Below are 23,523 nucleotides of genomic sequence, written 5' to 3' on the forward strand. Positions count from 1 at the left end.
TTTTCTCTCACAATTATAGAAACAGTGTTTATCGTTTCTGTGCTGACAGCAATGGTTTGAGCTCCAAGAAAGCTTTAAACATTCTAAATCACTTGCAAGCCATGCTATATGGAAGCGTAGATTCACCATAAGCCTCTTTTAACATTTCATATGCTTCAGCTGATGTGGCCGACCGGGCTAGCCGAGTGGGTAAAGTACCTGCCCGGCAACCCAAGGTCGCGGGTTCGATTCCCGCCTCGGGCTTGGATCAAAGTACTGCAAAAACCTTGGGAGGTGCAATATGGCCATAGAAGCCGATGCGCCAACAACTACCAAATCAAAAAAAAAAAAAAAATCAGCTGATGTGTTCTTGAGATGGAAACAATTTGAGAGGAGCATACTGTTCCTCGCGTGTCACATCCATTGTTATGTAGGCAAAACTGAACAGACATAAACCATTAACTGCCAAGGTCACACCACGAGTTGACTACACGGTTGCTATGTGATGCAGCTTAGTTTACTCTTAATTTCTACAGCCCGGCTAGAAATAGCAAGTAGTATGGTTGTTTATGAAAAATTATAATCATTCTTTATTGAACAGCCCTTGTATTTAGCCATATGATTTAAATATTACAAATAGAAATGAAAAATGCACAAACATAGAAAAGCAATGTGATTGAAATAAAAGCAATGAGATGTCTGATACTATAGATACATCAGAAAATATAAGGACTTGTTGCCTTTAGATTTGGAGGTGGAAGCTTACTTAGTCTAATGTTCCTCAAGCAAAATTTATCATGGCCACATTGTGGTACTGCACTCTTTTTACAGTTCCTTTCTTCTGAAATAATATAATATCATCATTCTGATATCTAGTGATTTAATCAGAGTTTATGAATAAACTGGAAATTATAATTTGTAACCAGGAATATAACATTGCCACCTCAACCACTGTAGTTGTGGTGGGTCCTTAAAAACTATAAAAATATGAAAAATACTCCCCAGAAGTTTCTGGAATCCTCCATAACGTCATAACAGGGGTGATTGCAATGGATTTCCGCTACCGAACTGTAATGGCACTTCTACTTGCTCTGAGAAAGGATTGTTGCAGGATAGAGGGGGCAGAGGTTTGCCTTCAGCCAGCAGGTGAGTGATTTTTGGAACAAATCTTCATCTGTTGTTGTTAGAGGTGGGCAGTTTGAATCAAATTATTGAGACAATTATTGGAGGGGTGCACATGAGGGGGCATAAATTAAAATTGAGGAAGGATGGTTGCAGAATAGATGTGCAGAAGTTTGCCTTTAGCCAGTGGGTGGTTGATTGCTGGAACAAACTTCCATTTGTTGTTGTAGACGTTGACAGCTTAAATAAATTCAAGGAAGAACTAGACAGACAATTGGAGGGAATGGATAGATGAAATTTTTTTTTTTTTTGGCTGATGCTATAAGCTTGCTTTCTTACATCATTTGCTACTATTAATGCTATTCCAGGGAAACAGAGTGCAACTCTAGTGGAGGTTATCAAAATGCACAGAATCTCATAGTGATAAGTGAACTGCACTATAGTGGGAGACAACTGTATCCCCTGCTGTAAGGCAGTTTTTGGATAAGATGAAGTGTGATCCTTTGGATGAAAGTCAAGCCTGATCTTGTCAAGCTAGTGAGTAGTAGACTTTCCAAAATATGGTACAGTAGTTGACACACAACCTCTTTATGAGTCAGCTAAAATAAATACAAGATGGCCCACTTTGTTGGTTTTTGAGGATTATCACGTTCAAATGAAATTCTACCCTTGAAACTGGTAGTAATTTTGGTCTAATGCTGTATACTTTCCTAGAATGAAACTTTTCATTCAGATAAATATTTTTTTTTTCTTTAGAATTTTACTTTCATTCAGATAATATATTTTTTTACTTTATAGAATTTTACTTTCATTCAGATAATATATTTTTTACTTTAGAATTTTACTTTCATTTACTTTTACTTTCATTCAGATAAATATTTTTTTACTTTGAATATCTTTTGTTTCCTATTTTGTTGGTGGTTAGAGATGCAATATCCAAAATATCTGCAGAAATCTTCCTGGTAAATGCATTCTTGAAAACTGTAGTTCTTTCTCTTCATTCTTCAGGTCAGTATTCCTTTATATTAGTTTTTTTCATTAAGTCCCATATCAACACCAAAAAAATGCCTTCGGTTCATTCAGATTCTGAATAAGAACGTTCTAACAATTTCTTGATTTCTTCTTCACAAAGGCTTTTACAAGACATTGATGTAATAGTAATCGCGGCATGTGATGTAAGAAACCAAGTGTATAAGCTTATGTAGCATCAGCCAAAAAATTCACACAACCATTCCCTCTAAATGTTTGTCCAGTTCCTCCTTAAATTTATTTAACCTATCAACTTCCACAATGACAGATGGAAGTTTGTTCCAGAAAGTAACCACCTGCTGGCTAAAGGCAAATTTCCGCACATCTATTCTACAGCTCTTTCCTCAATTTGAATTTATGCCCTCTTAGGTTCGTAATCTGAACAAGCGGAAGAACCCCATTAGAATTCGGTGTGCTCAACCCATTCAAGGCCTTATACACCTCAATCAGATCACCTCGTAATTACCTAGTCTCCAGCCGCTGCAATTTGCAGAACTTAAGCCTCTCTTGGTTATGAGGATCCCTTCATTCTCCTCACCAATCTTGTTGCCTTTCTCTGTACACACTCAAGCAAATCTACATCCTTCCTAAAATGAGGTCTCCAGATCTGTATGCAGTACTCAAGGCATGGCCTGACCATTGCCTTATACAGAGGGACAATCACCTCCTTTTCCCTGCTAGCAAAATTCCTGTATATCACATACAAAATCCCATGACCTAATCTGGCAGCCTGTCTGCATTGCTCAGAAAACTTCATATCTGACTGTACAATTACTCCCAGGTCTTTTTCATTTTCTACCACCCTAAATGTAGTACCACACAGTTGGTACGTTCCTCTGAGGTTACTTCTACCCATATGCAGTACTTTGCATTTAGCAATGTTAAACTTCAGTTGGCACTTCTCAGCCCATCTTCCCAAATTTTCTAGATCCTGTTGCAATAGCACACTGCCATTACTGTCATTAACAACTCTGCCAACCTTTGTATCATCTGCAAACGTCGACACTAAGCCTGATATACCTTCATGAATATCATTGATAAATATACAAAACAACAGTGGACCTAACACCGAACCCTGTGGGACTCCACTAATAACATTAGTCCACAAAGAGCAGTACCCATTGATTACCACCCTCTGTCTTCTCCCACTCAACCATCCTTTTATCCATTGTAGCAACTTACTCTTAATACCATTCTGCTCCAATTCGTACAGTAGTCTTCCATGCGTAACAGTGTCGAAAGCTTTCCTGAAATCCAAGTATATGATATCAAAATTATTTTTTACATCCAGTTCCTTTGTAACCACATCATAATATCCAATCAAAATTTGTCAGATGAGACTTTCCCTTAACAAACCCATGCTGTGTCTGAATTATTGCTGCAGTCTTGTCTAGATGATCCTGCAATGCATCTTTAACCAGTGACTCCATTATTTTACCCAGACCAGAAGTTAAACTAACTGGTCTGCAATTACTTGTGTCACCTTCGATCCCCCTTTGTGAATTGGGGATACATTTGCACATCTCCAGTCCGTGGAGACCTCCCCTAAGTCCAAGGATGCTCTCATAATTTTGGCTAAGGGTTTGCTTAGTTGTTTTGCTGCCTCCTTTAATATATCTGGATAGATCTCATCCACCCCAGGTGCCTTTCTATTGTTTAATTGCATCAATTTCTACTCCACTTTTCTCTCAGTTATTACAAAATCATTAAGCACACTGCTACAATTTGATAACCTTCTGGCATTTTCAATCCTTAATAACTACTCATGTTTGAATGTAGATGCAAAATACCTATTCAGTTTTTTTGCTATCTGAGCAGGATCATCAACAGTTGAACTATCAATATGAAGTGGACCAATCTGATTCATCCCCTTCCTTTTAGAGTTTATATAAGTAAAGAAATCCTTCTTGCTTTTCTTAGCATCCTTTGCCAAAGATTTCTTGTAATTTGCCTTCGCCTGCCTAACCTCCTTTGTGACTTGATTACAAACTAGCTTATATCTCCCATAGGCTTCTGTGTCATCTGATAATTTATATGCATCCCATGCATTTAAATTCTTCTCTGCAACGAGTCTCATTAGTTCATTTGACAACCATTTAGGCCTAAACAATATTTGGGCCTAAAAACAACCATTTAGGCCTAAACAATAAACCTTGAACAATATTTCTTAATAGGTATTAAACATTTAGTAGCTTCCACGATTAATTCCTTGAATGCCTCCCACTTAGAATTTGCTGTTGGTAACATCATCAGTTGATTCCATTGTACAGAATTTAAAAACTATCTGAGACCACTGTGGTCACCTTTAAGGAAGCAAAAACCCTTTCTTTTACCACTGATGGTAATTATATCTTTAAGTAAATCCCACATCAGTACACTGTGATCACTGCCACCTAGTGGTTACTTTATCTGCAAATTCTTAATACAAGAATGATCACTGCTGATAACCAGATCAAGAGTATTACCTTCTCTGGTTGCCTCTCGAACATGCTGCTACAGAAAACAATCATTCAATAAATCCAAATGTCTTACTAGTGTGTGAGTGACCAATCCACAAGTTCCAGTCAATATCTCGGAAGTTAAAACCCCCCATTACAACGCATTCTGATTTACTAACCCACTCTATTTTTCTGTACAATTGTTCATTGTACTCATTCGAGTCATTAAGCCTTAACTCACTCCTATTCTTATTTTTGCTTTCGCAGTGCTTATGTCACACCAAACTGACTCAACAGTCCATCGGTATCAACTGGATGCATTTCTTTTGATTTTATGTTTTTCTTAATTAACAGCATAACCCCTCCTCCTTTCCTATCCTGTCTATCCCTTCTGTACACATTGTACTCCTCAAATTGCAATTCTGCATTCCTAATATCTGTGTGACACCACGTCTCTGATAGCCCAACAATATCTGCCTTTGATGTCTTGACCAACACTTCAAATTCATCAAATTTATTTACTATACTTCTAACATTGGTTTACATGCAAGTATTAGCATTAGCATTAGTAGAGGCATTTGATGCAAGAAAGCAAGCTTATGCAGCATCAGCCAAAAAAAAAAACCCATTTCCACTTCACCCCTCTGTTCGTTCAAAATACCTGTCCAGCTGAGCCTTAAACTTATTTAGGCTATCAACCTCCACCACAAGGGACGGAAGTCTGTTCCACCAACCAACCACCCGCTGACTAAAGGCAAATTTCCGCACGTCTATCCTACATCTGTCTTTCCTCAATTTGAATTTATGCCCTCTCAGGTGATTTTTCTGAGCTAGAGGAAGAATCCCATCAGCATTGAGCATGCTTAAACCATTCAAGGCTTTATACACCTCTATCAGATCACCTCGCTGGTGCCTAGTCTCCAGATGCTGTAATTTGCAAAACTTAAGCCTTTCTTCGTAAGAGCACCCCTTTGTTCCATTCACTAATCTTGTTGCCCTTCTCTGTACTCGTTCCAGCAGCTCTACATCCTTCTTGAAATGAGGCCTCCATACCTGTATACAGTACTCTAGGTGTGTCCTGACCATCGCCTTATACAATGGAATAATCACCTCCTTATCCCTGCTGGAAAAATTCCTGTATATCATTGACAACACTCCATGAGCTACTCTTGCAGCCCGTCTGCACTGCTCAGAGAACTTCATATCTGCCTGCACAACCACCCCCAAGTCCCTTTCATTCTCTACCACTGTCAGTGTAGTACCACAGAGTTGATACGTTGCTCTGGGGTTGCTGTTTCCCATGTGTAGTACTTTACATTTGTCAATGTTAAACTTCATTTGCCACCTCTCAGCCCATCTGCTCAACCTTTCCAGATCCTGTTGCAGCAGCATAGTGTCAGTAGTGTCCTTGACAACCCTGCCAACCTTTGTATCGTCTGCAAACTTGGACATTAAGCCCGATATACCATCATCAATATCATTTATAAATACAGAAAACAATAATGGACCCAACACTGAGCCCTGAGGGACTCCACTAATAACATCAGTCCACGATGAGCAGTGTCCATTGATTACCACTCTCTGTCTTCTCCCCCTCAACCACCCCTTTATCCATAGCAGCAATTTGCCTCCAATGTCACACTGCTCCAATTTGTGTAGCAGTCTTCCATGTGTAACAGTATCAAAAGCCTTTCTAAGATCCAAGTATATAATATCAAAGTTATTCCCTGCATCCAGTTCTTTTGTGACTGCATCATAGTATCCAATCAAGTTGGTCAGGCAAGACTTCCCCTTAACAAAACCATGCTGTGTCTGAGCTATAACTGAAGTCTTGTCTAAATGATCCTGCAGTGCTTCTTTAACCAGTGCCTCCATTAATTTTCCTGGAACAGAAGTTAAGCTCACAGGTCTATAATTACTTGTGTCAGCCTTTGATCCTCCTTTGTGAATTGGGGTCACATTTGCACATTTCCAGTCTATGGGTACCTCCCCTGAGTCCAAGGAAGCTCTCATTATTATGGCTAAGGGTTTGCTTACTTCCTTTGCTGCCTCCTTTAATATAACTGGATAGATCCCATCCACCCCGGGTGCCTTTCTTGTGTTTATCTTCAACAGTTTCTCCTCCACTTTACTCCCAGTTATTTCAAGATTCTGTAGCTTACTGCTAGAGTTGAATACACCTCTGGCATTCCCCTCGCTGAATAACTCCTCATGTGTGAATGTCGATGCAAAATATTCATTTAGTTTGTTAGCTACCTGAGCAGGATCATCAACACCTGCGTGCACCTATTCTTATTCTTAGTTACCCTAACACATCTCATTCCAGGCCACTGCTTATTCTAATAGAAGTAGTGCAAGAATCACCTTCACCTCTACCTGCGGCTACTTTTAACCTTTTAGTTTGTGAATCCCCCCAAGCTAGCAGTTTTCCAACCCACCTAATACTGGCTCGATAGCATTAGCAAATATTCTTGCACCCATTCTATTTAAGTGTATCCCATCCCTGTAGAAGTAGTCTTTCCTCTTAACAATCACGGACCACGCTGAAAAAAATTCTACCTCACGAGCCTTGCAATTTCCCTCCAGGGCTGAATTGATTGACAAGGCTCTCATCATGTAGTCCCTCCTGTCGTGTCTGGGCAGAATTGCTTGCAGACACTTTCAGATTTAACCTTAACTCAAGACTTTTTTGCAACATTGACCTGTACTTGTTAAGTAAATCTGCAAATCTCCTATTCTTAATGTCATTGGTGCCAATGTGTACAACAATATCACCCTTTGTGCCCTTAAAAGATGATATATGCTTCACAACGTCATCAACTTTTGCCCCTTCCAGACATACTCTGGTCCTATTCCATCTATCCTTTTTACACAATATATTACTCGTCTCCCTGACAATAGAGTCACCAACAATAACTAGTTCCTTTGGGTCCAGCGCATTCTGCCTTGGAGATTGCCGCTGTATTGCCCGATGCACAGGAGTGAGCTCTGGGGTTGAGTTGTTCAGTGAGCTTGCTGAGAGCTTGACGGGCTCCTCATATTAATTTCTTCAAGGGCATCTACCTACACCTCACACTCTCATAGATATCCATTAGAACGCTAAGTTGATGCCTAATTTCTGGACACTCTCTGCACCTGGCACACACAAAGATATCCTCCTTGGCTAGATCATGTTCTGTTCCAGAAAGTTTGGCAAACATTTCACAAGTTGCACATTTTTTTAGGCTGTGATGCATTGGAGAATCGTTCCCCTCAGTTCTTCTCCAAGTCACAGCACTCTTGCCACTTTGTGCCCATTGCTTTGCTGCTCTAGTCTGGGGTATGATATTTTAAATTAATAAGATCAATAAATTTAATTAATTAATTGTCAATAGTACACTATAGGGGCTTAGAGGGGAACAGGTATCCTGTGTGTTATCAGACACTCAGCCTAAAACACTGATGGATCCAATATCTCTCTATTACAGAAGATTTAGGAGAAGTCCGGTTGGCCTGCCTCCCTAAAATCCACTCATGCACACCTTCTCGGTGGTAAGTCCTGTTACGTCACTTAGGTGGCAACGAATGTGTAGAGTGGTTCTCTTCAAGACGCCTGGTCAGCGTGAAGAGGAAAAGACCAAACCCTCCAGCATATGACAGCACAAAAATACAAATGGCCCTCAGTCCCCAGCAGCTTTCACTCTCCCTCTTATGGCAGCGAGAGGATCAGAGTGGAAGCAGAGGGGGCTAAAAATCTCTGTGTACGACCAGGCTGCCATGCACGGAAACTGAACTTATAACGTACGATCACTCATTGGTGAAGGCAGGATATTAGAGCTGGAAAAGGAATTAGAAAATGTGAATTGGAATATCATCGGTTTGGCTGAAACAAGAAGAAGAAATGAATCACTTATAAGTTTATCAAGTGGAAATCTACTGTACACCAATAGAAACAGTGAAAGGAGTGAAGGTAGAGTTGGGTTTCTGGTTCATAAAGATTTTAAAAACAACATTTTGGAATTCAAAAGTACATCACCAAGGGTGTCAAGACTAATACTCAAGATTTCTAAGAGGTACAAGCTAAAGATTATAATGATTTATGCACCAACATCGAGCCATGATGATGAAGAGGTTGAAGAAATGTACACCGAAATTGAGAGTCTTCTAGATGAGCAGAAAACCCAATACACTATTATTATGGGGGACTTCAATGCTAAGGTTGGAAAAAGGCAAAACAGCGCAGAAAGAGGAACTATAGGAAATTTTGGAATTGGTGAAAGAAATAAAAGAGGTGAAAGACTTGTGGAATTTGCAGAATCTCAAGGACTGTCAGTAATGAACACTTTTTTTCAAGAAAAGGGTGAACAGAAAGTGGACATGGAAGAGTCCAAATGGATTAACAACTAATGAAATCGACTTCATCCTCACTAACGGAAGATATATTGTGAATGATGTTACCGTTCTGAATAAGGTAAATGTTGGAAGTGATCACAGAATGGTAAGATGTACACTTGATATAGATGTAGGAAAGGAAAGGAAAAAACTGACTCGAGTAAATAATACAAAGGTCTTTGAGATAACAGAAGAGGAGAAAAAGCAGTATGTACTGGAACTTAAGAACAAGTTTGAGCTTTTGCAGACTGCTCAGGACCAAGATATCAACAAGGAATATTACAACTTTCTGAAAGTGATAAAGCCCAAGAAACCTATAGGGAAAAAGAAATCCAAAGAAGAAAAAATTAGTCAAGAAATACTTGTCACGATGAACTGAAGAAGACAAATGAAGAGCAAGAAAAACACTGACAGGGAGAAAACTGAGTATACTGAGTTATGCAAAGCCATTAGAAAGAGACTCAGAGAGGACATAAGAAGATTTAACACAAGAAAAGTAGAACAAGCATTAAGGGAAAACAAAGAATTTAAATCAGCAGCCATGAGCAGTAATACAGAAAGACAAATGATACTGAAACTGAAGAATAGCAATGGTGTACTTATAAACAGCAGAGAGGGCATAATTCAAATTGCAGAAGACTACTATAGAAAATTATACAAGAAACGAGGGAATGATGCCAGCAGTGAGGAAGATGGATTGCAAAGTAGCAACACATATGACATACCCGATATTCTTCCTGATGAGGTAGAACATGCATTGAAGAAAATGAAGAATCAGAAAGCCCCGAGGGGAAGATAAAGTTACTATAGAGTTGTTAAAATTGGGAAGAAGAGATATAACACAAAAACTGGCAAGGCTCTTCACAAAGTGCATTTGAAAAGGTGTGACGCCTAAGCAGTGGAATAATGCAATCATAGTTTTGCATTTGCAAGAAAGGAGATAAATCAAAAATTGGAAATTATAGACCAATTAGCTTGTTATCCCACATCTACAAGTTGTTCACAAGGGTCATTACTAACAGATTAGAAAGAATACTTGATGAGAATCAACCGAAAGAGCAAGCTGACTTTAGGACAGGATTCTCAACTATGGATCACCTTCACGTAATATCACAGCTAATGGAGAAAGCAAATGAATATAAAACACCATTATGCCTAGCATTGGATTATGAAAAGGCATTTGACTCCATACAGCATAAGGCAATGTTTCGGGCACTAGAAAGACAAGGCATAGTTACCCCACATATTATGATTTTGAAGAAAATATATGAGAGTGCTACCTCCTTTATTAGACTAGACAAAGACAGTAGGAAATTTAAAATTGAGAAAGGAGTTCGACAAGGAGACACAATATCTCCGAAGTTGTTTACTGCTGCCCTTGAGGAAGCTTTCAGAAGATTAGACTGGTCGCAGAAAGGAGTCAATGTGAACGGAGAGTACCTAAATCATTTACGATTTGCAGATGACACTGTGGTCATAAGCCACGATCCCAAAGAATTAGAAGAAAATCTTAATCAATTATGCACAGTTAGTAAGGATTTAAGACTAAAGCTGAATATGGCTAAAACAAAAGTAATGATGAACAAGTATGAAACAGAAAGGGAAATAGTGATTGAAGGAGCAGTAATTGAAAAGGTGGAGTCATATACTTATCTGGGACAAGTTATTAGCTGTAATAATGATAAATGGCTGGAACTCAAGAGAAGAATAAATTTCGGATGGATAGCATTCAGGAAATATAGTTACATACTGAGGAGCAATATCCCAATTTGTCTGAAACTTAAAATAATGAACCAATGTATACTCCCCACCATGACTTATGGAAGCGAAACTTGGGCACTCACCAAAAGAATGGAAGAAAAGCTGAGAACTACACAGCGGAGAATGGAACGAATTATATTGGGAATCAGACTGTTAGATAAGAAGAGAAACACATGGATTAGGCAGCAAACTCAAGTAAAGGACATTCTTATCAAAACTAAAGAACTAAAATGGTCTTGGGCAGGACACGTAGCTCGAAGAGATGATGACAGATGGACTAAAAAAATAACAGAATGGTACCCAAGAGGAGCTAGAAGAAATCCTGGAAGACAAAGGCAGGGATGGATAGATGAAATTCATGAGTTTGTGGGTAGTAAATGGATGGCCAGTGCTCAAAACAGAAGGAACTGGAAAGTTGCTGGAGAGGCCTTCATCCTGCAGTGGATTGAAAATGGCTGATGATGATGATGATGAGTACACTATCTAATGGAATCTTAAATGCAGTGATGCGTATTATGCTATATAATTTTACATTAGACCTACCTAGTTACCACAATTAAAAATTTTAATTACCTACCACTCTCTATACAAAAACAATGGCTGCAAGATTCAAACGAAACAACGGTTTTACGTAGTATTAGTAGTAGTAGTAGTAGTAGTGGCATGTGATGCAAGAAAGCAAATGTATGAACTTATGCAGCATCAGCCAAAAAAAAAAAAAAAAAAAATCACACCATTCCCTCCAAATGCCTGTCCAGTTCCTCCTTAAATTTATTCAACCTATCAACTTCCACAACGACAGATGGAAGTTTGTTCCAGCAATTAACCACCCGCTGGCTAAAGGCAAATTTCCGCACATCTATTCTACATCTGTCTTTTCTTAATTTGAATTTATGCCCCCTTAGGTTCGTAATCTGAACAAGTGGAAGGATCCCATCAGAATTCAGCATGCTCAACCCATTCAAGGCCTTATATACCTCAATCAGATCACCGCGCAGGTGCCTAGTATCCAGCCACTGCAATTTGCAGAACTTAAGCCTCTCTTGGTAAGAGGATCCCTTCATTCCCCTCACCAATCTTGTTGCCCTTTTCTGTACACGCTCAAGTAAATCTACATCCTTCCTAAAATGAGGCCTCCAGACCTGTACGCAGTACTCAAGGTGTGGCCTGAACATTGCCTTATACAGAGGGATAATCACCTCCTTTTCCCTGCTAGCAAAATTCCTATATATCATTGACAAAACCCCATGACCTGCCCTGGCAGCCTGTCTGCATTGCTCAGAGAACTTCATATCTGACTGCACAATTACTCCCAGGTCTTTTTCATTTTCTACCACCTTAAGTGTACTACCACACAGTTGGTACGTTTCTCTGGGGTTACTTCTACCCATATGCAGTACTTTGCATTTGTCAAGGTTAAATTTCAGTTGCCACTTCTTAGCCCATCTGCCCAAATTATCTAGATCCTGTTGCAGTAGCACACTGCCATTACTGTCATTAACAACCCTGCCAACCTTTGTATCATCTGCAAACTTCGACATTAAGCCTGATATTCCTTCATCAATATCATTGATAAATATACAAAACAACAGTGGACCTAACACCGAACCCTGTGGAACAGATGGAAGTTTGTTCCAGCAATTAACCACCCGCTGGCTAAAGGCAAATTTCCGCACATCTATTCTACATCTGTCTTTTCTTAATTTGAATTTGTCTTTTCTTTACTTTACGTATTATTAGTAATACGTAAAGTAAAGGTTTTAGTAATAATCTACAAAAACTCTTATCTAAATTAAAAATAACCAGTGTAACTAGAACTATAAGGCTACTTAATAAAGTACAATGTAAAATAACAATTAGGTAAATAAAACGGCAAACACTTATTGCTTTTTCGGAGTAATTCACAGCTGTAATTTGTAAAGAGAGTCAACACCCTCCTGTCTGTCATATCATCTGTCATGTCACATATCATCTGTCTTCATGTAAACAGTCTGTTGATACGAAGTTTCAACTGATATTTATATGAAGTATAAATAGATGGCAGTACCATAATTTCATAACTGCCAGTGTTGCAGTAGTTTTTTTTTTTTTTATGTGACCTCCCAAACACGAGAGGTATTAGAACCTATAGTACTTAGTACCATGCTTGGGTTGGAGGTTGAGAAAACTAAAGAAGATATTTGTTGACATTGGACTTGAACTTCTGTAGATTGTAATTTTCAGGAAATACGTATGAAGGAAGGTTGTTGAATGAATAAATGAGGAAGGTGAAAAGTTGGTTCTGTGTGTTTAAAGTTGGACAGTAAATGGATGTTGGCTGGTGGCGGCACATGTTCGGACTGTTTTAAAAGAAAGAGCGGGAATTATAGAAGCCAATTCAGAAGAACAGTGCCCATGGAAGTATCTGTAGAAGAGGCATGCAGCAGAAACAGTACGTCTATGAGAAAGTGAGTGGAGAGACTCTGTTAGAGATGAATCATTAATTAACCTAACTGCCCTCTTCTGAATGGAATCAAGAAACCTAAGAGTGGTTTTAGGGGAACCACTCCAGATGTGGGAACAATATTCCATAGCAGGGCAGATTTGCGATTTATACAGAGTGAGCAGCTGTTTGGAAGAAAAGTAACGCCGAGAGCGAAAGAGAAAACCAAGTTTTTTAGATGCAGAGGAAGCAATATTTGTAATGTGCTTGTGCCAAGCGAGATTAGAAATCAGGGTAATCCCCAAAAGAGATATATCATTTTGCCTAGAAATTGGAGTGTCACTGAAGATAAGCATAGGAGCAGAAGAATCCTTTTTGTGAGATATAAGACAAGACTGAGTTTTAGAAGGGTTAAAATCAACTAAGTTGTCTTTGCCCCACTGGAGAATTACCTGAAGATCGGCATTTAAGGAATTGGTAGTGGCTTTTCGAGAAGTTGAAGCTGATTGAGCAGGACAAGGTTTCTCAAAATGGAAAGTGGATTGCAATGTGCTATCATTGGCAAAACTATGGATAGGATTTCCAGTCAATGGAAGAAGGTCATTAATATACAAGAGGAAAAGAGTGTGGGAAAGAACTGAACCTTGGGGGACACCGGCATTAGTGGAGAAGTTAGAAGACAGAGAGCCATCTACCATCACCCTCAATGAGCGATCAGAAAGAAAACTGGATAACCAATTACTAAAAACAGTTGGCAAACCATAAGATGGAAGCTTGTTTAGAAGACCTTTATGCCAAACACGATTGAAAGCCTTTGAGATGTCAAGAGCAACTACTTGTGTTTCACCGAACCTTTCCATTGAATTAGTCCATAAATGGGTAACATAAGCCAGAATATCACCAGTGGATCGACACTGACGGAATCCATACTGGCGATCGTTGATCAGACGGAAGGTTTCTAGGTAGTTTAAGGGTTGACGGTTAATTGATTTCTCCATTATTTTAGAAAGAGTAGAAGTAATTGCAATCGGACGATAATTCGATGGGAGGGATTTGTCACCCTTTTTAGGAACTGGCTGGATATGAGCAAATTTCCAAGCAGAAGGAAAAACACCTTTGGAATAAGAAAGTGAAAAAAGGCGGCAAAGAATAGGAGTAAGTTCAGGAGCACAGGTTTTCAGAACAAGTGGAGAAGTACCATTGGGACCTGGAGCTTTCTTAGCATCAAGATTTGTCAAAATCCTTCTGACATCCTTTTGACGGAAGACCACAGGAGACATTGAATGGAGCATGTTGGGAATGGTGGAGGTGTTTTTACCAAGATCATTAATACATGAGTTGGAAGAAAAATGGGATGCTAGCAAGTCAGCTTTATCCTTGGCTGAAGTGAAAACAGAACCATCTGGTTTGGACAGAGGTGGGAGCAGAGATGGGCAAAAGTTGCGGCCAATAGCTTTGGCAAGAGACCAGAATGCTCGGCTACCATTAGGGCAAGAAGCAAGTTTCCTACTCTTAGCCTGTTCAACTCTAGTTTGGACTGATTAATAACTGCTTTACAATTGTTGCAAGCTTTGGTGTAGGCAGAAAATGAAACTGAAGAATTAGAAACAAGCCAATTACGATATGCAACATTCTTCTCTTGAACAGCCTTAGCACATTTATTAGAAAACCAAGGTTTAGATAAAGGACGAGATTTTAAAGTGGAGTGTGGGATAAAGGATTCCATTCCTGCAAGAATAATTTCACTGGCACGATCTGAGCAAACGTTGACATCAGAAGTTTTGAAACAGAATCCGACCATGGAAAAGAAGAAAAGAAGTCTTGCAGGTCATCCCATTTTACATTATTGTAATGCCAAACAACACAAGGTTGGGAATAGCCATGAGTTAAAGGTTCCTTTGGAGAAGAGACAATCACCAAGTTGTGATCTGAAATGCCTAAAGGACCTCTCACTTCAACCGTGTACTTAGAAGGGCTGTTTGTGAGAAAAAGATCAAGCGTATTGGCTATATGATTAATATTGTCCGGTATTCTTGTAGGTAAATGAACAATCTGTGCTAGATCATTAGTAATTAAAACGCCTCAGCATCGCGACCTGCTGGGTCGGTGTGACTAGAAAACGGAAGCCAGCTGGAGTTGTGAACATTAAAATCACCAAGGAAAATTACCTTACTGTTAGGAAAGTTGGACTGAAGAAAGTCAAGTTGCAAAGAGAGGAAATCGAAGAGCTCCAAGTGGTTAGTGGAGTTGGGAGAACGGTAGAGACAACAGTTGAATTTGACACAATGAGGTAGAGAGATTTTAAGCCAGAGAAGATCAAAGAGAGGAGATTCCAAATTGCCAAGTCTCTGACAGGGAATATCAGAATGGACATATGAACAAGTACCACCTTTGAGGCGAAAGGAATCATACAGCGAATAATTTGGGCATCTGAGATGAGCAGTAGTTGAATCAACCGATAACTGAGATTCTGTCAGAAAAAGTACATGGGGTTTGGCAGACTGCAAGTGGAAATGGACATCATTGAGATTAGAATTGAGACCACGTATATTTGTGAAATGAATTAGGAAATGCTTGGGAGGTTTAGATCTTTTCACAGATAAGCTTGCTCTATTAGTTTAACAATTCTTGGTGTATTCAATAATAAGAAAAAGTGGGTGGGACATGTTGTATGAAGTAATGAAATTTTTGGATATGGCATACACATGGTAAGAATATACCCAGATCCTTGACATAATGTGGCCTCGACAGTGCTCCCCGCATACACACTACTTGGACTCCCTCCAGTCACTATCTGGCAGAGTAGAGGTAGCAAGATTATACACTAGCTGATCCGGAAGCCTCCTAGAGAGTTACCAATAGGGTCGGTCCAGTGTACTAACTAGCGGCCGGCCTGCGAACACCGTTTTAGAGCTGTACCCTCGAAATGTAAGGAATATTGGATCTCGCCACGATGTTCATCATAACCTAAAAAGTCATCAATTATACTACATGATGGAAGAGATAGGGAAGGGTTGACCGGAACTTAGCTCTAGAGACTAAACATGGGTTCCACCACTTCAAGCCTCCAATAAGCAAAGTGGTGGTATTTCACCGGTTGGTGAGAGTCATCTACCACCTAGTACTGCCTAGTAACATAGAGGGGCGGCCGTTCCTCCATGTGGTGTGGGTGCCACACCTCGACCCCTGCTTATGTTGGTTCACACATGGGTGGTCACCCACCATGTACTTGTGCATGGAGGTTATACCCAGGATTACTAACAGTCCCACCATCGTGAAGGTGCAAGCAGAGGATTTGGCTGTCACAGACCGTCCAGACTTTGCCGAAATTGGGTCCACTTGACTTGAGTGTCACCCGAATATCAGTTCCATCAGCGTTTTAGACTCCCAGGTAGCAAGTACAGCTTGTCTGGCATATCTGAGAGAATGTCTGTGACAACCTCAAGGACCAACACTGACAACGCAGCTGCTGGTGCAACATCAGATAACAAAGGGTTAAAGGGAAGAATTTAACAACATTTTGAAGATACAACAAAAATCAAAAAAGCCTTTCCACTCTATAGCAAAACAGAGGCTCCAAAAGAGCTTCTAGTAATAGCAGAATTGCTGCACATGTGTTAACTTACAAGGGGACACCATGGAAAAGTGAAACCTTTTGTTTTTTTCTTTTCTTTTTATTTTATTGCAGTTTAAATAGTGCCTTTTATGTTACCATATCTTCATTGGGCAACCCCAATCCTGAATGGGTGCCATAGACCAATGATTTATTTTGTGGTGGGAATAATTTTTTCTAGTTATACTACTGAATGCAGCATGATTATGATCTGAAGTTGGTTTCTTCAAAAACTGAACCCAAAGTGACTAGTGGCAATTCATAAAAAGAGAAACTAGAATCAGAAGGAGGAAAAGCAAATAAAACTAAGGAATGCATTCCACCTTGATAATAGAAAAAGTGGAGCCATTCATAAATTTTTTAGTGTAAGAATTTTATGGTGAAGCTGTGCAGTACAGCTTCACCATAAACATTTCATTTGCATAAAAATGCATAAAAAATAAAGTGCATGTGTACCCTGTATACATGAAAGATGTTTTATGTGAAAACATCTTTGAAAAAAATGTGAAACAGAAATTATGCAAATTACGTCACTTCTTAAATGACACTAATGCAGTTACTAACATTGATTCGATAGAATAAGTAGCGGGCGTGAATGCACTTTTTCTTGGAAAATGTTTCCCAAAATTTCCACATGTTATGGTCCGAAGAAAATAACAGAATGGTACCCAAGAGGAGCTAGAAGAAAACCTGGAAGACAACAACGGAGATGGACAGATAAAATTCATGAGTTTATGGGTAGCAAATGGATGGCCTTGCACAAAACAGAAGGAACTGGAAAGTTGCTGGAGAGGCCTTCATCCTGCAGTGAATTGAAAATGGCTGATAATGATGATGGTCCAAAGGTAAACTAGGTGCATATAGTGATGTTATTATCTGCCTGTGACTAGAGAAAGTATCGTCAAAATGTTCAGGCAGCCTCCTGAAAAGCTTGGTTTTTTTTAATGTGTCAATTTCAGATCACACATGATAGAGGCAAAAAAAAAAAAAGTATGGTTGTTGAATTAATGCTGAGTTTGCTGTAATTCCAGGTGGCCTTAGCTAGCAGCCATTGGCATCTCAATTAACAAGCCCTTAAAACATTCATGCATGATGTGCAGACCAACTGGATGGAGGCATAAAATCACGATTTGATACATGAAGTGGCCAACTATTTCATAAGCAATGAGAAGAGAGCCTGCCTTTCTTCAAAAAAAAAAAAAAAACAGGGCCAGAGGGCAGTATAAACACCGTGATGAAAAAATAACAGCCAGTTTAACAGGCAACCAAACCATGTGACCTTTAGTAAACATTTTTACAGGAATTCTGATCTGTATGCGATATTTTATTTTATTTTATTTTTTTTCCAGTTTCTATTTGAGGATTTATTTTTCCAATTTGTATTCAGTCAGTGTGTTTAGTTTGTCTCAAATAGTTTGTCTCATTCAAGGAAGAATGAGACAAACTATTTGAGGGAATGAATAGGTAAAATGAGAGGTGTTTTTTTTTTTGGCTGATATTGTATAAACTTGCTTTCTAGATCATTTGCTTTTGCTAAATGTATCTTTCAGGAAATTTGGAAAATCAGCCATTCTCTTAATGGGACTGAAAACATTACATTCTTTGATGAATGGAAACAAAAGTAACAGTGATGAGTTTTTGTTGTTCTATAATAAATGAAAGCATTGTCTATGTTAACATTTGCTTTAGTACCTGTGTTTCAGATATATGCAGTGAAATATTTTTTACTGCATGTATCTGAAACAGTAAATTATATGCGGTAAAATATTTAAGCAGGCAAATTTTGGAAAAATTTGTCTTCTGAAATGTGGTCTTATTGTCTGGAAAATACATTAAGTAGATTATTGAGTTTATTCAATGTATTTAGAAAAACAAAGAAAACTTGATAACACCCATAATCTAATTATTTCTGACATGTTTATGTTATTCATAAAAACATTGGTGTCTGCACTTGGGAATCAATATTATAGATATACCAATAATGTTCTTGATCAAACATTATTTTTATATCTAGGGTCTCGTTCTAACAACCTCTTTTCTCTTCCTAGAGTTGGCTCTTATGACACATGACTGCTTATTTTTCTTACTTCTACCACTAATAAATATTTTCTACTTAGCTATGGGCAATTTACATGTTGCTTATTTTATTATGAGAGCTTATACCACCTAAATAAATAAAATAGTTGTCTTTCTAACATATATTGCAAGTTAATTATAAAAATGTATTGTCTTTTACTCTTTTATATTAGGCTGTGTCAATCTTACATACATTCCACATGATTATGGAATTTCATTTACCATCACAATTGATAACTTGACAATCTACAATGAAACAATTTCAGGTAAGGACTACACTTAATACATTATTTATGCTTTAATTTTACTTAACCACTTTGCGAAGTGGACTAATAGTTACTTTGTAGCTACAGTAGAAACTCAACTGCTGCATAACAGTTATTTGCTGAATTTTAATTCTTTAGTTTGTGAAAAAGAAAACATCATTCTTTGTGTGCATGTGTCCTGCTAAAATTTTGAGTAAAAAGTGTTTTCCTATAAAATTTTACCCTAAAGGGTTGTAATAATGGATCCACAGCCTGTCCATCCCTGTCCTTTTTCAGTCTTGAAAAGGAACAAGGATGGACAGGCTGTGGATCCGATCCAATGGCACACATTGTATGTTGAAGCTGTTTATAATATGTCATCCGATACTGAAATAGAATTCTCTTCAAGTGCAGATTCTGAATCTCATTCAAATGCATCTATTGATGTTAGAACGCTGCAAACAATGCTGCATGATAAGTTACTTGGAGTGATGATTCTCTGCATATTCATTACAAAATCCATTTACTAAAAAGCACTGCCTACTTGTTCCAGTGCCCCAGAGAAGTGTCCAGGCACAAATAAAGGACCCTCACAAATATGTGTGGGGTTCTTTATTTGTGTTAAATATGTTAAACAGGTTACATTATAAGTTATGTTGTAACACGATATTTATTATCTAAACCTTACAATACAGTATTTGGTATTCAAATATTGAAAATATGCCATATCAACTTTAATCGATTTATAATACGAAAACCAATGTTACAGAAACAGAATAGAAAAATTCACATTACAGCCAGATTGCATAAATCATTAGCACCAAACCAAGTTTTCACACCATAATGAAGAATAGAACGAATGTCGTAGCCTTGAAATAGTTAACTGATACTCTTTTTATTATTATTAACCGATGTTTTTATTTATTTTTTTTTTCTGGATATATAAATTAGTTTTTGCCTCAGGAGGCTCTAGTAACTTTGACTTTAGTCTTATGAATTGGAAAATAAATTTATGAAAAACAAGTTTTAACTAAAGAATAATCTCAGTTCTTAAACAACCTGAACAAGAGGTATTGTATATTAATAAGGCAGGGTTACTTTCATGAAAAAGTTATTTAATCTTGACATTTTCCAGATTGTCTCTTAAACAGATTACAAGTAAAGAAAGAATAGAACATGTGCAAATAAGAGGTGAGGATTGAGTGAGGGAATGATTGCTACTTCATTCAACTCCAGTGGTCCACACTTAAATATTAATGACATACCTAAAGCTGAATTATTTTTTTGAGGTTATGAGAATTCATTTCCAGAAAAGAAGAGAGGAAAGAGCAACACCCTGAAGAATCCCATCATAATTAGTTTTAGCGAATAGAAAGTTTGGAGTCAAAAAAATCATATTTATTTTAATAAATGAGGCTAATAGAAAGTGGAATTGTTTACTAATGAAATACATGAGAGGCAATGGATTGACAGAGTCAAAAGCAGCATTTCTTGACAATTCAAGCATCAAGAAAGATAATGTCGAGTTGAACATATAGTTAGGGAAGGACGTTATGTGGTTGTTATCCATTAAGAATTATTAATATGTATAATTAACCACTCTTATACCACGTGGAGGTATTAATATATATTTTATTTAAGCATAGCCTAAACTAATACGGAAGGTTGATTCGGCCTTTTGATAATGATTTTGACAGTCCTTTAAAATTACAAAATTCCATGCCACCAGTTGTGTTCTATTTATTTTCCCTGCGCATGGACTATCGCACGGCATTGCAATTTCTATTGAAGTAAAAGCCGGCTGCAAAACTTCCAAGTCGAACATGTCCTATTTCTGCTGGCAGACTTTCCACAAACTTTCAACAGTTCTGGGGCGGCGGTTTCCAACAGCTCTTTTCAAAAGTCCGAATGTGCAAAAATCCATGGGTGCGGCGTCAGGTGATTTAACAGATATGTCTTCAAATGGAATCGAACGAATACCTGTCACCGCTTCCATTCTCCGCAAAAAAGCACGGGTGGAACGTGACTGTGGCTGGACGCCTTATCCTGGTGTACCCAGACCTTTTCAGTGTCAGAACCATACAATGTGGGTATTTCACGTTCAAACAACAGCTGTAGAACTTCAGTCTGGTAATACACTGAGTTGACTTTCACGTTTTTAGCAACTCTACGCAACTCAAATTTTCCATTATAACAAAAACCGGCTACAACCATAAAACCTTGGCCAAAACTTTCCTTGAACCAATGCACCCATATTGGAAAGGCCTTGTCACCCTGTGGACAGTAATAAATTACCTGAATTTTGTTGCATTCAGGGAGGTATATCCACGCTTTGTCCAATGTTGCTACGAATTTCCACTTTTCAGCTGCCAGATATTTTTCGTAGAGTTTTCGAGCATTGACCCGCAGCTCTGCAATGTGCCTTGTTCCTAGGTGGTGTACGAGGGCCTTATGCTTCTTCTCTAGTTGCAAATTTTCGTTGATTATGCGACAAACGGTTGACTGGGATGTTCCCACACGTGACACTGTAGCTCTTTGGGTTTTTGGATTTTCACCGACAACGAGCGATAGCACTTTTCGTACTACCTCCCTCGTTCGGCTTGGAGCAAGTTGCAGTTTCTTTGGTGTTTTCCGCCCACTTGCAGCAGATTCGCAGAATTTTCCTTTGCCATTTGAAACCTTATGGATATCAAATTTCGATACACTAAAATTTTTCTTTTTGCACCTATCAATAATTTTCGCATAACTGTACCCTTCTTCGGAAAGTGCAGTTATGTAATCTTCCAACCATGTGTCCAATTTCCAAGGCATGTCAACATTAAAACAACTGATACACCTGTTCATAAGGTTTGGGACTGTGCCTGCAGGGAAAAAAAAAAAAAATTACATTGCTGCCATACATCACAAGCAGGATTAATGTCAAAATCGTTATCAAAAATCTGAATCAACTCTCCGTATATACAATTGGGTAACGTTTCAGGTATCTTGCCAATACCCATCATCAGACCGTGCTGTTTGGGAAATAGAGATAAAAATTAAAAAGGTGAAAGTTACTAATTAGATTTACATTGAGAAGTTTTAAATTCCAGTCACAATTTTTAACAAAGGATCAGTTATAAGCTGTATTAACAATTGATCATTTCTAATTTTCAATAATAATGCCAGTGAGTAGATAAATAATTCTAGGTTATAATAACAAATTAGCAATTGAGCATCTCTAAGCTTTTTGTTACAATATAAAGGAGCAATTCTATGTTACCATTACACAATTATATGAGCAGAACTGGTTACAATGAGCAATTTTTAAGTTACTTTATTGTTAGCCTATTTTATAAGATAAAACAATTCTTACCTGCTGACAGCCCTCAGACCTGAAGAGAATGGGAAAGAGGCTGTCAGCAGTGCCTTTTATAGGCCAGGGATTCTTATAATTAGCCAATAGGAATAGTGTTAGGTTATCCTAGATCCAGGGAGCTTGAAAGCTGACCTTTGACCTCCTGCTCTGGTTCCAGGTTGCTGTTGACCTTTGATCATCCATTATGGTGTTCGTTCTGGTTCTGGAAGGGGTTGTATGCGATCTGCACCTCTGGATGCCTTGTTTCTTTTTCTTTCCTGGATCCTTATTTCTTCACTTATTTTCTCATTGAAGAGATGTGGGTTTAACTCAACCCCCTGTTTTCTGTTGATTGTTGAAGATCCAAATAATTTGATAAGAAATGCTTCTTTGAATTTTCTTCTGTTATACTGACTATCTGTGAAAATAATACTTGTGTTATGGAAGTTCCAGGTGTCACCACATTTGAAGGTGTGGAGAGCTGTATCAGACAGATTGATTCTGCCGCACGCTACATCTTTTTTGTGCTCTTTTATTCTACATTGTAGGCGTCTGTAGGATTCCCCTATAATATATACTTCCACACCTACAATCTATCTTATAGATCGGACCTCTAGGATTGTCGGGGTTGTTGGACTGTTTTATGATCTGTTTTATGGAGGCTGAACTTTTGTAAAAGGTGAATATACCGAATTTCTTAGCTTCTTTTGCTATTCTGGTGCTAATTGATGGTATGTACAATATACATATGGAGTCTTCTGTCGATGTTGGGTTGGGGTTGTGTGATGGACTTGGAGGTGTCTATGATGGCTTTTTTTGATGACGTGCATTGGATATCCGTTCTTTATGGCAAGCCTAGTTATTAACTCCTCAAATGCCTACCATTACCCTGCTGATATTTAAAGGTGTACTGAATAATAGAGAGTACTGCTGAAGAAGAAGGCTGGAGCCTTTGAAAGCTACGGGATTTTATCGCTTTTAACTTAGTATATTTTAATGCATGCATTTTAATCTTGTGTTTTAATACTTTTAATATTGTAATACGTATATTAATTTTGTAAATACAGGTTATTGTAAATATAGTTATCAAGATTTGTTTTGTTTTATTTTATTTTAATCTTATTTTACTCCAT

General features: G+C 38.2%; 1 protein-coding gene across 1 annotated transcript in view; it reads left to right on the forward strand.

Moving 5' to 3' along the window:
- Positions 1-23,523, forward strand: part of LOC150083343 (uncharacterized) — a 59,964-nt gene that overhangs the window by 30,876 nt on the left and 5,565 nt on the right. Inside the window, exon 3 of the mRNA XM_090377200.1 lies at positions 18,985-19,077. Coding sequence (XP_090233326.1) covers positions 18,985-19,077 — 93 coding nt within the window. The remainder of the gene's footprint in view (positions 1-18,984; positions 19,078-23,523) is intronic.

This window comes from Mastigoproctus giganteus, chromosome 7, assembly GCF_048544385.1.
Source record: "Mastigoproctus giganteus isolate SK-2022 chromosome 7, ASM4854438v1, whole genome shotgun sequence".
NCBI classification, from domain to species: domain Eukaryota; kingdom Metazoa; phylum Arthropoda; class Arachnida; order Uropygi; family Thelyphonidae; genus Mastigoproctus; species Mastigoproctus giganteus.